The 14,210-nt window shown below is 42.3% G+C and overlaps 1 protein-coding gene across 1 annotated transcript; it reads right to left on the bottom strand.

The window, feature by feature from the left end:
- Window positions 1-1,270: 1,270 nt before the first annotated feature.
- Window positions 1,271-11,106, bottom strand: LOC124113323 (CCN family member 4-like). Its single transcript, XM_046473605.2, has 6 exons — window positions 10,987-11,106; window positions 10,790-10,849; window positions 8,447-8,569; window positions 6,827-6,965; window positions 4,119-4,219; window positions 1,271-1,387 (listed from the first exon to the last, which is right to left on the bottom strand). The coding sequence occupies exons 1-6, from the start codon at window positions 10,997-10,999 to the stop codon at window positions 1,323-1,325; spliced, it is 501 nt and encodes a 166-aa protein (XP_046329561.1). The 5' UTR covers window positions 11,000-11,106; the 3' UTR covers window positions 1,271-1,322.
- Window positions 11,107-14,210: the final 3,104 nt, after the last annotated feature.

Here is a 14,210-nt window from a genome sequence, read left to right as displayed (position 1 = left end):
ATACCTAAATATATTTCTGTAGATAATGTTAGTCAGCTGCCATGCACGTAACTGACCGTCACAAACCAGTGACTCTGGATTATCTAACTCAGCCAGGTGGCCAGGCTCGGGTTATGCCCCAGGCTATAACATGCTGTGTATGGCCGGACGCGTCGTCATTTTAGTATCAGATAGGTGGAATACAAAGGATATTACGCGGTCAGTGTGCTCTGTAACTGTCGAATAATTGTAATTAATACGCCACGCATGTAGCAGATTTAGATCATAGTTTCAATATTAGGTAACTAACGCATTCTATAGAAGGCCTGAGTCCCTATATATACGGAGTCCAGTGGCAGATACTTCACTCTGCCACGAATAAAGACGTAAAGGGACTCAGCAGCCTTCTCTCTGTTTTAAAGGTAAGACAACATTATTTTCTTCTTCAATTCTCCTTGCCTTTAACTTATATTATATCATGTGCAAGCAACTTTATATTTACCATGGTTTGTAATATTTAAGAATAAGTTATATGTCATTCGTTATACCGCAAAGCAACTTGAATGTTAAATTGTATGTGTGTGTTTATATAGATGTCAGTAGATTAGTTCACTTGTACATTAACTGTTGATAGGCCAAGTGATAGATAAAGCCGTACATTACATAGCATGGGAAAGAGTACATTGTGGTAAATACCCGCGGGTAATCTCACGTAAATACCGTCTCATACGAATATTGGCCATGCTACGTCTATCATTTGGTTAAGCATTTACGGCATTGAAATTATACAGTATGTTAAATACATTTGTATGTAAATACACGAATAACACTAGAATGCCGTAAATGTAAATGTTAACAGTTCCTGTATGAAATGTCATAGCTAGAATAACATGAAATACCTCCCAGTCGCTTATTATTCACAATTCGTTTTTGTACCTTATTTATTAGAACAGTCCTGTTAAGAAAGCTTAAACCAGTCGCTATCAATTCATGTATGGTTGTCAATTATATATTTAATGTAACAAGTCATTGACTGCATCTATCTTGTAATGTAATATTGTTTAAATATCTCTCTATATATGAAATTAGACTCTGCCACGAATAAAGACGTAAAGGGACTCAGCAGCCTTCTCTCTCTTTTAAAGGTGACAGCCGAGTAATCAGCTCTACCAAGTTAATTCCCCCACTATCTTGGCCATTGTGACGTAGCAAACGGGACCACGCCCATACAAGGCAAAACGGCCCGGAACACAAGCTACGTCAAAACCATAATAAAAGTTTCAAAGTGAAATTGGTGTTGTGGCTGGATATATTTTATTTGGACCATGATGTGTTGGCGCAGTTCATGGATCTGATGTCAAGGCTGCCGATGTGGCTGATGTGTTGCCGCCAGCTGGTCGTGTTACTCCTGAGACAAATAATACATCAAACTGTTTTACACGCTAGTAGCTACTGCTGCATCATTGTTAACAAGAAACACTTAAATTAAAAATTTCGGAATTATACTAGGAACATTGTGTTAGGGGACCCCGTCATTTCAGCGGGAAGAATGACATGACCAGCTTTGTTGCACGAGACACTGAACGCGGATAGCAAACTCGCTCAAACTTTGTACATTACACACATTAACCATGCAGTCAATTGTGACACATCTAGGTTATACGCATGTGCCAAACGTCATAACCACATGGTTCACTGATCGGGTACAACGAAGGAAAATGCCTCAAAGTGTACATTACAGAACATGAATCATTGCGCCAATAGACATGACTGAAGAGTGGGTCCGAAATCAAGACATCCTTCCAGAGGAATGCGTCTAACTGTGCCACACGGGCGCCCCAGGCAACAGTGGGCACAGCCTTTTGGAGGCCGTCAATAGTAGCTGTGGAGATACATCATGTTTTCTGAGGAATCGAGGTTCATTTTACGCGTTACAGATGGTAGACAACGTGTTTGGAGACGGCGTGGAGAGAAGTACTATCCTGCAGCAGTCGAAGAGCACGATAGGTACGGCGGTGGCAGCATCATGGTCTGGGCTGGCATCACATACGGCAACAGGACGGATCTGATGATCGTGCAACAGAATATAACCGCTCAACGTTATGTGGACCAAATTTCAAGTCCAGTGGTCATCCCAAATGCCCAGTGCGTGGGTCGAAATATTGTCCTCCAGGGCAACGACGCACGTCCTCGCAGACATCGTGTTGCAGTCGTCTGTCTGAGACCCCAAGGTGACACAACATTGCCCAAGTCTCCAGACTGAACACTTTTGGGGTGTTCTTGGACGAAGGATCCGCATTCGACCTCAGCTTTCCCAGAATTTGAAACAGCCTGGGCATGCCTTACAGAAAGAATGCCGAAGGGAGACAAACCGGCGTCTGGTTTCCAGTATGCCCAGAAGATATCGTGCCTGCATCGATGTTCACTGGGCATGATCCAGGCAGCAACTTTACTATGAAAACCGAATTTCAACAACGTCATTCCTTTACTTATCATTTCTCAATAGTTTGTGTGTGTGTGTGTGTGTGTGTGTGTGTGTGTGTGTGTGTGTGTGTGTACTCTTCAAAAAAAGAAACTTGTCAGAGATGTAAAACCACTTTTTGCCAAATATCTAAAATAATTACATTAAATGAGAACCAAATAAGTCAAACAGAAGGATGATGTGTCTATAATTCGCGAAAACACATGCAAAGCACATAAACGTAGCGTTTGGGGATCAATTTTACAGCTTCATCCACACGCAACCGCCTGTAAAAAACCTGCAGCACAGGATCCTGCATTTAGGCATGCAGGCCCCCCTGCTGATTGGGTATAAAAATCCACATCAACGGCTGTTCATACAGTCCTTATAACGACAGTAGAGGCGGTGACAGAATGCCAAGACTGAATGCAGCTCAACGGAACAACGCTATTGGGAGATTACAAGCTGGAGCAACTCGGCAAGAAGTGGCCAGGCACTTTTGCGTATCCAGACAGACAATCGCCGAACTGTGGACCCGATACAACACCAACAGAGTTGACGACAGACAAAGGTCAGGAAGACCAAGGGTGACAACCAAAGCACAAGATCGATACATCCGGCTGCGACACCTCCGAGACCGCACTACCACAGCCACGTCTACAACCACACAGATCCCTGGGGTACGCAGAATATCAGATCAAACGGTACGCAACAGACTGAGGGAGGCTGGACTTTTTGCACGAAGACCTGTTCGACGTCATGTATTGACCCCACGTCATCTGCTTTGGTGCCAACAGAGGGTTAGTTGGGCACGTGTAAGGTGGAGAAGTGTACTGTTTACTGACGAGTCCGGTTTCCTACTCACACGTGCTGATGGGCGCGCACATGTCTACAGACGTCGGGGTGAACGTTACGCCCCCAACTGTGTGCAGCATGTTGTCCCATTTGGCGGCGGGAGTGTCATGGTATGGGCCGGAATTCATCACGGTGGTAGGACGCCTCTCGTGCATTTGGCAGGTGCATTGACAGGTGTGTGTTATAGAGACTTGATCCTACAGCCTTACGTTCTTCCTCACGTCAACGTTCATGGCGGACATTTCCAGCAGGACAACGCTCGACCGCATATTGCACGTGTTTGTCAGGACTTCTTACAGCACAACAATATCCAGACATTACCTTTGCCAGCCCGGTCACCAGATTTGTCCCCGATTGAGCGTCTGTGGGACGAGTTGGATCGACGCGTTCGCAGAAGGAATCCACCGCCCCAAACACTTCCGGCGCTTCTTGATGCACTTCAGCATGAATGGCAGCACATCCAACAGCGTGTTATTGACAACTTGATTGCATCTATGGGTCGTCGGTGTCAAGCGGTGATTGATGCACGTGGTGGGCACAACCGATAATGACATTTTTTGTACCCCTGTGACATTAACTGTATCGTGTACGTGTGTCTGTCTAGGTGACACGATTAATGTTTTGAACATTGTGTACATTGATCTTCAAACAGTTTTTCAATTATGGTTTCTGTGTCCGATTTTGCAACAATCGCATTATATTACATTTTGAAAGTCAGTGTCAAGTTTCTTTTTTTGAAGAGTATTATATTAATGCACGGATGTAGAAATAAAACACTTTGACGTGAAAGCTCTTCCCAGCTCAGGATCAATGACCAACTTACCTCGGTTTTTATTTGGACAAAGTTCCACCTCACAACATTCAAATGGAACTTTTTCCCAGTGGCATCCATCGGCCATGTCTTCTGTTTCATGCTTCAGACAGCTGTGTGATAATGAATTATTATTAAGGATCTAAACCAGTCGTGTGAGGACGCATGTCATGCATACAGCTATTTGCCAAACATGCAGACAACTATCTACCAAACACACAGACAACTAGCTGCTAAACACACGGACAACAATATGCAAAACATACAGACAACAATCTGCCAAACAAGCACACGACTATCAGCCAAACACACAGACAACTATCTGCCAAACAAGCACACAAATATCAGCCAAACAAGAAAACAATTATCTGCCAAACAAGCACACTATCTGCCAAAAAAGCACACAACTATCTGCCTAACAAGCACACAACTAAGTATCTGCCAAACAAGCATACAACTATCTGCCAGACAAGCAAACAATTATGAGCCAAACAAGCACACACCTATCTGCCAAACAAGCATACAACTATCTGCCCAACAAGCATACACCTATCTGCCAAACAAGCACACACCTATCTGCCAAACAAGCACACATCTATCAGCCAAACAAACACACACCTATCTGCCAAACAAGCACACAACTATCTGCCAAACAAGCACACAACTATCAGCCAAACAAGCACACAACTATCTGCCAAACAAGCACACAACTATCTGCCAAACAAGCACACAGCTATCTGCCAAACAAGCATACACCTATCTGCCAAACAAGCATACACCTATCTGCCAAACAAACACACAATTATCTGCCAAACAAGCACACACCTATCTGCCAAACAAGCACACAACTATCTGCCAAACAAGCACACAACTATCAGCCAAACCAGCACACAACTATCTGCCAAACAAGCACACAACTATCTGCCAAACAAGCACACAACTATCTGCCAAACAAGCACACAGCTATCTGCCAAACAAGCATACACCTATCTGCCAAACAAGCATACACCTATCTGCCAAACAAACACACAACTATCTGCCAAACAAGCACACACCTATCTGCCAAACAAGCACACACCTATCTGCCAAACAAGCACACAACTATCAGCCAAACCAGCACACAACTATCTGCCAAACAGGCACACAACTATCTGCCAAACAAGCACACAACCATCAGCCAAACAAACACACAACTATCTGCCAAACAAGCACACAACTATCTGCCAAACAAGCACACAACTATCTGCAAAACAAACACACAACTATCTGCAAAACAAACACACAACTATCTGCTAAACAAGCACGCAACTATCAGCCAAACTAGCACACAACTATCTTTCAAACAAGCACACAACTATCTGCTAAACAAGCACGCAACTATCAGCCAAACAAACACACAACTATCTGCCAAACAAGCACACAACTATCTGCCAAACAAACACACAACTATCTGCTAAACAAGCACGCAACTATCAGCCAAACTAGCACGCAACTATCAGCCAAACAAGCACACAACTATCTGCCAAACAAGCACACAACTATCAGCCAAACTAGCACGCAACTATCTGCCAAACAAGCACACAACTATCAGCCAAACTAGCACGCAACTATCTGCCCAAACAGGCACACAACTATCTGCCAAACCAGCACACGACTATCTGCCCAATATGCAGAGACGTTGCCAGTTCTGTTGAAAGATAAGGATAATTCATCTTACTTTTTACGTGTTGAAGCAGTTATATATTTATTAGTTGAAATCGTAACATGTTCTACAGACGAGCTATAAAAAAACAAACCATTTATCACTTATTACACTTATGTGATTTAGCCTAAAGTAAAAAGGGTATTAATACTGTCAGCGCGTATGTGGACGGAGTAATTAGCTCTTGGGGGAATCGAGGACACCATCTGCATCACTGTCCCGGAACGTTTACTGCACAGCATATAAACGATAAACAACTAATACAATGATTGGAATACCCGCTCTGTCTGTCTGGTGATGAGGATTAACAATGGTGATTAGCGTCATGTAAGTAATGGCAATTAAGAGATGGAGACATATACAAGTCATGGCTACATGATAATTAGCCTTCAGAACCCAATGTTCATTCTGACAATGTTTGTCGTGACAATACATATGCTTTATATCGTCTTCATAAAAGGGATTAGAGTTTGTCAGATAAAAACACATCAGCGATAATCGGAACTGCAAGTAGCATCTCCATGTATTACCATGTGTTTTACATTAATCGATGCTTTCTGTGATATATAAAGTGTGTTTAAAATTACCATGGGGGCGGTGGGGTAGCCTAATGGTTAAAGCGTTCACTCGTCACGCCGAAGACCCAGGTTCGATTCCCCACATGGGTACAATGTGTAAAGTCCATTTCTGGTGCCCCCGCCGTGATAGCTAAAAGAGGTGTAAAACAATACTCACTTACTCATTAAAATTCCAATAGGAACGTACGTTATTAACACCATTTGAATGTATTTAGTTATCCGGTCCCAAGTATCACCGCATGATATGGCAAGCAACAAACAAAATTGCAAGTGATACATTTTAACACATTGTTTACTGAAAACACCAACGTACAAAAACTGGTTTTGTTTGTTTTTACATGGCCTTCCTCATGAATTAACAGATGGGCGTTTTCCCGGGTTATCCCGCCATCCTGGAAAGTATATGTTGACAATATTTGCCTAGCTAAATCGGTACTTACTATTCTGTACACGTGAAAAAGTTGTTGCTGGCGTCCACACATCTGCACTTGTAGTCACAGCCATCCTCCCACGTCTGTCCCTCGTGGTAAGTCACATCTTTGTACAAGCAGCCGTGACTGTGAGTGTTCTTTGAAGTGTCTGACCAACACATGTGTGAATATGTAAACGTTTGTGAGTAAGTATGGTTTTACGCCGTTTTAGCAATATTCCAGCAATTTCACGGCGGGGGGACACCAGAAATGGGCTTCACACATTGTACCCATGTCGGGAATCGAACCCGGGTCTTCAGCGTGACGAGCGAACGCTTTTAACCACTAGGCTACCTGACCGCCCCAGTAAACGTTTGTAACATTAAGTAGCATGTAAACCATATGTGCACATCATCAAATCATTTAACAATTTTTAAAAACATCACGGCATATTCATAACCACCATTACATCATTTGGACAACTTCACCAAACATTAGTAAGCTGAAAATCCACACTACAAGAAACATCAACTGCACACGTGCAACCATTGTCTGTCTGGTTTAACGTAACAGACAGACTGGCAGAACGCAGGGCAGATCAGGCAGACCCCGCGTGTCAACACCACACGATGACCGGTACTTGCGCATTTCGCATTTGTGCAATATAGGATGGAACGATTAGCGCCAGGCTGCATTCAGGAAGGCCGCACACTGCACGGGTCGCCCAGGATCTCTTGGCTGCCCACAACGTCGTCGATCTTCCTTGGTCAGCTCGTCCACCAGGCGTAAACACCATTGAACACTTGTGGGATCATCTGGATCGTCAGATCAGGAGGTGTCCTCATCCACTACAGAATCGTCAACAGCTTAAAGCCACACTGAGGGACGACTGGCAACGGATTCCCAACAACGTCATCGAGCGACTGACGAAATTGATGAGAGAGCGAGCCTGATCGTCACATTCTCTATTGATAATGTCTAGTAGCTGTAAACTGAGCATGACAACACGGCCCCCCTGTGTCCATTGCTGTGTACTGTGAAATTACGACCGCTTTATGTTCCATGTGGCGTCATGTGTTCGTCACCTGTTGTGAGATACTCATTGATATGACGAATGGGATATCGCCTATCATACCCATATCAGAGACATCACAATCGAATAACCACTCTTTTTTTTATTTATTTTTAGCCACCATCAAACATGGGTGTATACTTTCTTTTGCGGTTTATATGGAAGAACCCAAAAGTCCCGTCCCTTTATAAGTGTATAATCTTGAACGTGACGTTAAACCACATCACACCTCACCTCCTTTTATTTTTTTTACATGTCTTTGAGACATTCCCTCATCGTCGGGCTGGATATTATGGTGACCTAGGGTCATGCATGCAGCACGCATGTTTAACACACATTATGTCATTGTTAAATCGTCTGTTTTTACACCAAGTCAGAGGTCACAAAATTACGTTATAATTATAAAGAAAATGTATTTGTAAAACCCGGGTGAATGAGTGATGGTTGACGGACCATAAAGGCGGATTAACAACATCTAGTGGCAATTCAATAGAGAAACAGTGGAATCAGAGATGTAAGGAAAGGAAAATATTACTCATCAATTAGAACTATATTGACCTTATTAATGATTGACTCACCACAATGTCCACAGTGTGCTTGGCAGTACACTCTCGCCCACAGCCCATTGTTTCTACTACACATATCGGCACCATACGAAGCACAGCTGCCAAGTTTATCAAAGCATTCACCTTCAAAGTTATCTGAAGAAAGATACAATAAGGAAACAGGTATATTACGTGTGTTTCATATTACCTACAATGTTCCCTCTCTGTGCCTGTCTCTCTCTTTCGATATGTCTCAAATGAAAAGCTGTTATCAAGGACAAACACAGTCTTCAGCAACTCATGCTTACCGTTAAAGGCGACTATGCTTGTCGTAAGAAGCAGACTAAAGGGATCGGGGGGTCAGGGTCACTGACTTGGTTGATGCATGTCCTCGTATCCCAATTGCGTAGATCGATGCTTATAATGTCACTGGAGTGTTTTGTCCAGACTCGATTATTTACATACCTCCGTCATATAGCTGGACTAAAACACACAGACATAATCTACACACTATACTGATTATCTTGTTTTCAATGCAGTGAGTGTAATCATGTAGTTCTGATTAGCGTCCGACGATTGTATGGATCTGGAGAGTCGTCAGGCGTTGGCTTGTGCATGGGGAGACGGGGTTATACTTATTTACTTGCATTTGGGACGTGCATCAAGAATATATATACTGCTACTACTTCATGTCCGTTATTCAGTTATGGCCTGATGAGACTCGTACGTGGTACGAGTTGGAAGCGCTAGCCAATTAAAACTGTGTTCAATCCTACTCCACTTATCTAATTATTACTATATATATATATTCACACGCAAAAGAAACGCAGGTGGTTTTAAGCAAATAGGTAACAAACACGGAACCATAAATTGATACGAGTTTAAAGCATGTAGTGAAGCCTGATGGTGTTATCAATATTTTTGGTTGCATTATGGAAGCCCTGAGTAAAAACGAAACATAAAAACGAATCGCCAAAACGCACTATTTCAATGAATATGTGGGTATCATACATCCATTTCTCGCGAAATCGAAAATGCACGAACTGTCACGAACTGTAGTGGGTATAAAACTGTTGCCGATTCTTGGACCTACCACTCCTTGGTCAACAATGCCACGTCTAACTCAAATTCACAGATACCAGGCTATCGGACGTTTGGAAGCTGGAGAGTCTGTCCAAGATGTTACCGTCATTTCAACGTTAACATAACCACAATTTACCGTCTCCTGCATCGATACAATGCTACACAGACCACAGATGACCTTACAAGGAGCGGTCGTCCTAGGGTCCCCACACCTCGACAAGATCGGCAGATTACCCGTCAACACAAGCGACAGCCGTTCCTAACTGCAAGTGAAAGCGCTCGACAGACCATAGGAACACATAATCGACACATTAGCCGGGACACTGTGATCCGACGTCTCCGTTCCAACAACCTCAGATGTCGCCGACCAGCTCGTCGTCCTGTTCTCTAACCACGGCCTTTGACAAGCACGACTTCCGTGGGCACAGGGTCATCACAATTGGTGTCATCGTGAGTGGAGGCGTGTCATCTTCTCTGATGAAAGTCGCTTTTGTGTCTCCCATGCAGACGGAAGAGTCAGAATTTGGCGGCGTTGAGGTGATCGTTTCACTGATCGAAACGTTGTGGAAAGGGATCCATGGGGTGGAGCGTCATGATATGGGCGGGGATTGGACTTAATGCGAAACTTGGACCCATGTGCTTTCTGAATGTTGGTCAAGGTCGGGGACACAGCGTCACTGCTTAGCGGTATATCGATCAAGTGATCAGACCCCACGTTGTTCCATTTTTTTGCACAGCATAAACAACACATTTTCCAGCAGGACAACGCTCGTCCCCATGTTGCCAGAGCTACCATGGCCTTTCTGCAACAACATAACATCCGTGTTCTACCGTGGCCAGCCCTCAGCCCTGATCTGAACTCCATCGAACACTTGTGGGATGAGGTTCAAAGGCGTCTGCACAATGTGCGCCCAGTCCCTACAACTGCCGATGAACTACGCACAGCTGCTCTGGATGTGAGCAGGAGGATCCCTAGGGCCTTCACAAATCGTCACATCCACTCAATGTACAGAAGATGTGTGGCAGTGAGCAATGCTAATAGTGGTCACACCAGGTATTGACTGACATTTTGGGTATTGACCCGAAACTGTGTAAGCCCTTAACATTTGAAAAAAAACAATTATGTCATCTGCCTTTTAATCCATTAAACTGTCTTCAGTCAAATGTTTGTCAATTTTGCCCTATTAGTATTTCTTGTCTTTACTGTTGAAAATAAATAATATGTATACTGCATACTCGACTTGCGTTTCTTTTGCGTGTGAGTATATATGCAGAACACTTTGTCGTTATTACCATTGAGAATGAACGAATGGCTCGTCACCGCCATTGCTACCAGCATGAAGAGGGTAGAGTCTGAAACAGGTCAAGGATAGAAATAACGAACCAGCTGTAAAGTGCCTGGGGGAGAGTCATGCAGTCCCGAGACAAATATGTGCTACTACGCTTCGGGAAGATAGCCTGTCGACCAGCATGTATAATACAACACTAACCTGCTTTAAACATCGCCACATGCCTTACACGAGTCGCCGTCAACAAAGTAATATGTACATATACATTTATATATACCACGCACACACACACACACAAATAAATATGTGCCAGTTTATCTATTACAATTATCTGTGTTTCAGCAAACCCACGCAGCTAGACTTCGTGATACGTTGGTTGAAATGGGCCTGCTGGAATACTACTGCATTATACACTTATACTTTCATGACAATAATCGTGTTACATGGACGTGATCATGTAATTATATTGTGATCAAACAAAATAAGTATTTACGACCGAATAATGGGACCAGTGTGTATCTTCAGTGCAAAGTTACTGCGATTTATAACAAAAGCGAGACTGTAAACAGTCTATATCCGCTACTGGGAGACAGCTGCTGATTCACATCTGACCGATTGGCATTGCAAAATCTTATTATCCGCTATAAAACAATAGCTTAGTGTGTTTTAATGTGTCGGAATAGGCCAGGTACTATCCATGTATAGTTCAAGATAAGCGGTTGTTTGGGTGTGTGGGCTTTGTGTGAGTAAGTGGAGAGTTTCTATTCACGAAGGACAGATGAGGTTATTCTATGTAGTATCGTAACAGTATCCATATATATTCTTTATGTGTCCATTGTGACAGTGGGGCGGTCGGGTAGCCTAGTAGTTAAAGCGTTCGCTCGTCACACCGAAAACCGGTTTCGATTCCCGACATGGGTACAATGTGTAAAGCCCATTGCTGGTGTCCCCTGCCGTGATATTGCTGGAATATTGCTAATAGCGGCGTAAAACCAAACTCACTCATTCAACCATGTTGACAGTTGAAATAACCTGGCAGACATTGCATGGTGATATTAATACAAGATTGTTAACGTCAATCAATAATGAAAAGATTATCTAGTACCTTTCTTTAGTACTTTTATGGATTGGAGAAAACACGCTTACGAGGTTTTGGTAGACAGAGCATGCCCTGGGGAGCCCCCCGCGGTTTTTCCCGACCCCCCAGGGCATGCTCTCTCTCTACCGAAACCAAAGGAAAGTGTTTTTCCATACTTATAAACCGTCTAAATTGATTAAATGTTATAACGAGCATCTATAAATGAGGCGCTTCATTATAGCGCTTCCTTGAAGACGTGATAACTTGCACGTGAAATTCGCTGACTTCCCGGGCGTTCAAGAGCACTTGGATGTGTCAAAAACAAACCACAACTAAAATACTTACTTTTAAATGAAAGCGAAATCTTCGGTTTCTAAATGTTTGTGTTGCAATATTCCACTTCTTTTAAACTTTTCAAAACGAAAATTCGCAAATTTTAAAGGTGTTTTTTTTGCTTTACGAGATTTTCGACTTTAAACAATCCAACTGTTACATAGAGGTAGTTGTGACGTAACGGCTATCAGTTACTGCACGTGCAAATTGTGCAGCATTGATAAGCACTTGTTTAAAAGCACGTGTTTTGAAACCTCGTTGTCCTTTCACCAGAGACTCTGAAGTGATGTCGCTTTAAAATGTCCACGCAGAACTGTAAACATGACATTCAATTTTAATTGAATTAACATTTTGAATTGCTACTTGTTGTCATTGTTTTCAGTTACGTGGTTAAACCTGGGATTTGAGGTTTTACATTCAAAGTAAAACCTCCCGAACGAAAAAAACCCTCATAATAGGTTTTACTTTCAAAGTAAAACCTATTAAGAGGTTTTAATGCCTATAGAAAGAACTCTCTTACTTAATAGAGATCCCAATGAATAGGTTTATAATTCTCCATAAAAACCACCCACCACAGGTGGTACAAAAGCATATAACAAAATCATTAATAATTTCTATGACATAAGAATGGTTAACATAATTTGTGAGTTTGTAACTTATTTAATATTTTGCTGATAAACTTTGACAAACATTTTAATTCTTTAGATTGAAAGTACCAAAGTGCGTTTAAATGTAAATATGTTTGGACATTTTTAATATTTGTGTTGTACATGCAATAGTCTATAATAATGAAATGCTTCACAGCGGAAAAATATAATGAAACTCATCCGCAACGGCGGAAGTCAAATACAATATACAGTCTGTTTTCTCTGGCAATGCCAGTCTCAAATGGGTGGTTATGTAATATATTTAGGTATTGGATAGGCTAAAGGTCTGGGCCAAAATAAGTAGCTGCCAAATGAAGGTTGTTGTTTTAGATATTGGTAATATGTGCCTTTGGAACTTGACATGGTATCACTTTGTCAGTTTGGAATACACGGATCTTTTAGTATTCTGTCCACAGATGAGACAAGCAAGCGACTTTCAAAATTGAAAGGCGATGAAAATACTTCCGAGATCCCACAACTATTTAATACTGACTGCATGTAAATTAACCAAAATATCGTTGTTTTGTCAGTTGTGATGTCAAGTACACGAAATATGCCAAAAGGAAATAATTTTCTTAGCAATTGTAACTGATAGCGGAAATCTTACTGGTTCCCCATAAATGACGAAATTAGGTGTTGACGTTTATAAACCTGCTGCAAGTTTAAGGACGTTTAAGTGGACCCCGTTGTATTATATCGGGATGTTCGTAAACCCCTACCTCGGATCCGTATATCAGTATTGGTAATACCATGACATCAAACGCTCGTAAATGGTAATCAAGAGGAAGATCAATGTTTATGGCTTTTTAAAAAAACAAAAAACATTGTTTTTGCATCATCTGCTAAAGTTTTAACTGCGCATGTTAATTTTCTGTTCTTGTGAAATTTAATTCCCAAGCAATTATAAGAAACGACAATTTCCAATTCAATATCAGCTTAAGTAAATAATAGGTCTTTCTTTTCTTAGGCCCACCTCCAAACATGACAAGTTTAGTTTTTGATATATTAGCAGTTAGTTTCCATCCATAACAAAAGTTATGAAAATTATCTAAAGATTTTTGTAAGGACCTTAGGTCATCATAAGTAGTTGTTGGCAGCGCTACAGGACGAGGAACGGGTCTGCGCATGCGATGGCGGCACTTCCGTTACCGGTGGCGCGCCTCCAAGATGACGGCATTTCCGTTTCCGGGAGGCGTGCGCACCTCCAAGAGGACGCCACATCCGTTTCCGGGGGAGGAGGGGCCACAAGAAGCGCTCGTAAAATATAAAAATATCAAAATTAAAAGAAGCGCACGTAAAATCCTTTATGTTCATTTTGTTTTCTTTTTAAAAAAAGAAGAAGTGGTGGTGGTGGTGGAGGGAGGAGG

This window comes from Haliotis rufescens, unplaced genomic scaffold (assembly GCF_023055435.1).
Source record: "Haliotis rufescens isolate VD_foot unplaced genomic scaffold, xgHalRufe1.0.p SCAF_19, whole genome shotgun sequence".
Classification (NCBI taxonomy): Eukaryota; Metazoa; Mollusca; class Gastropoda; order Lepetellida; family Haliotidae; genus Haliotis; species Haliotis rufescens.
The sequence above is the reverse complement of the archived record's forward strand: the minus strand, read 5'-3'. Positions and strand labels throughout refer to the sequence as shown.

Excerpts from the sequence above, each read along its gene's own strand:
- LOC124113323 (XM_046473605.2), bottom strand. Across the intron at positions 8,570-10,789 it reads CCATTCGTTCATTCTCAATG|ATAACTTTGAAGGTGAATGC; the intron begins GTAATAACGACA and ends ATCTTTCTTCAG. Across the intron at positions 6,966-8,446 it reads AGCACACTGTGGACATTGTG|ACACTTCAAAGAACACTCAC; the intron begins GTGAGTCAATCA and ends TGTGTTGGTCAG.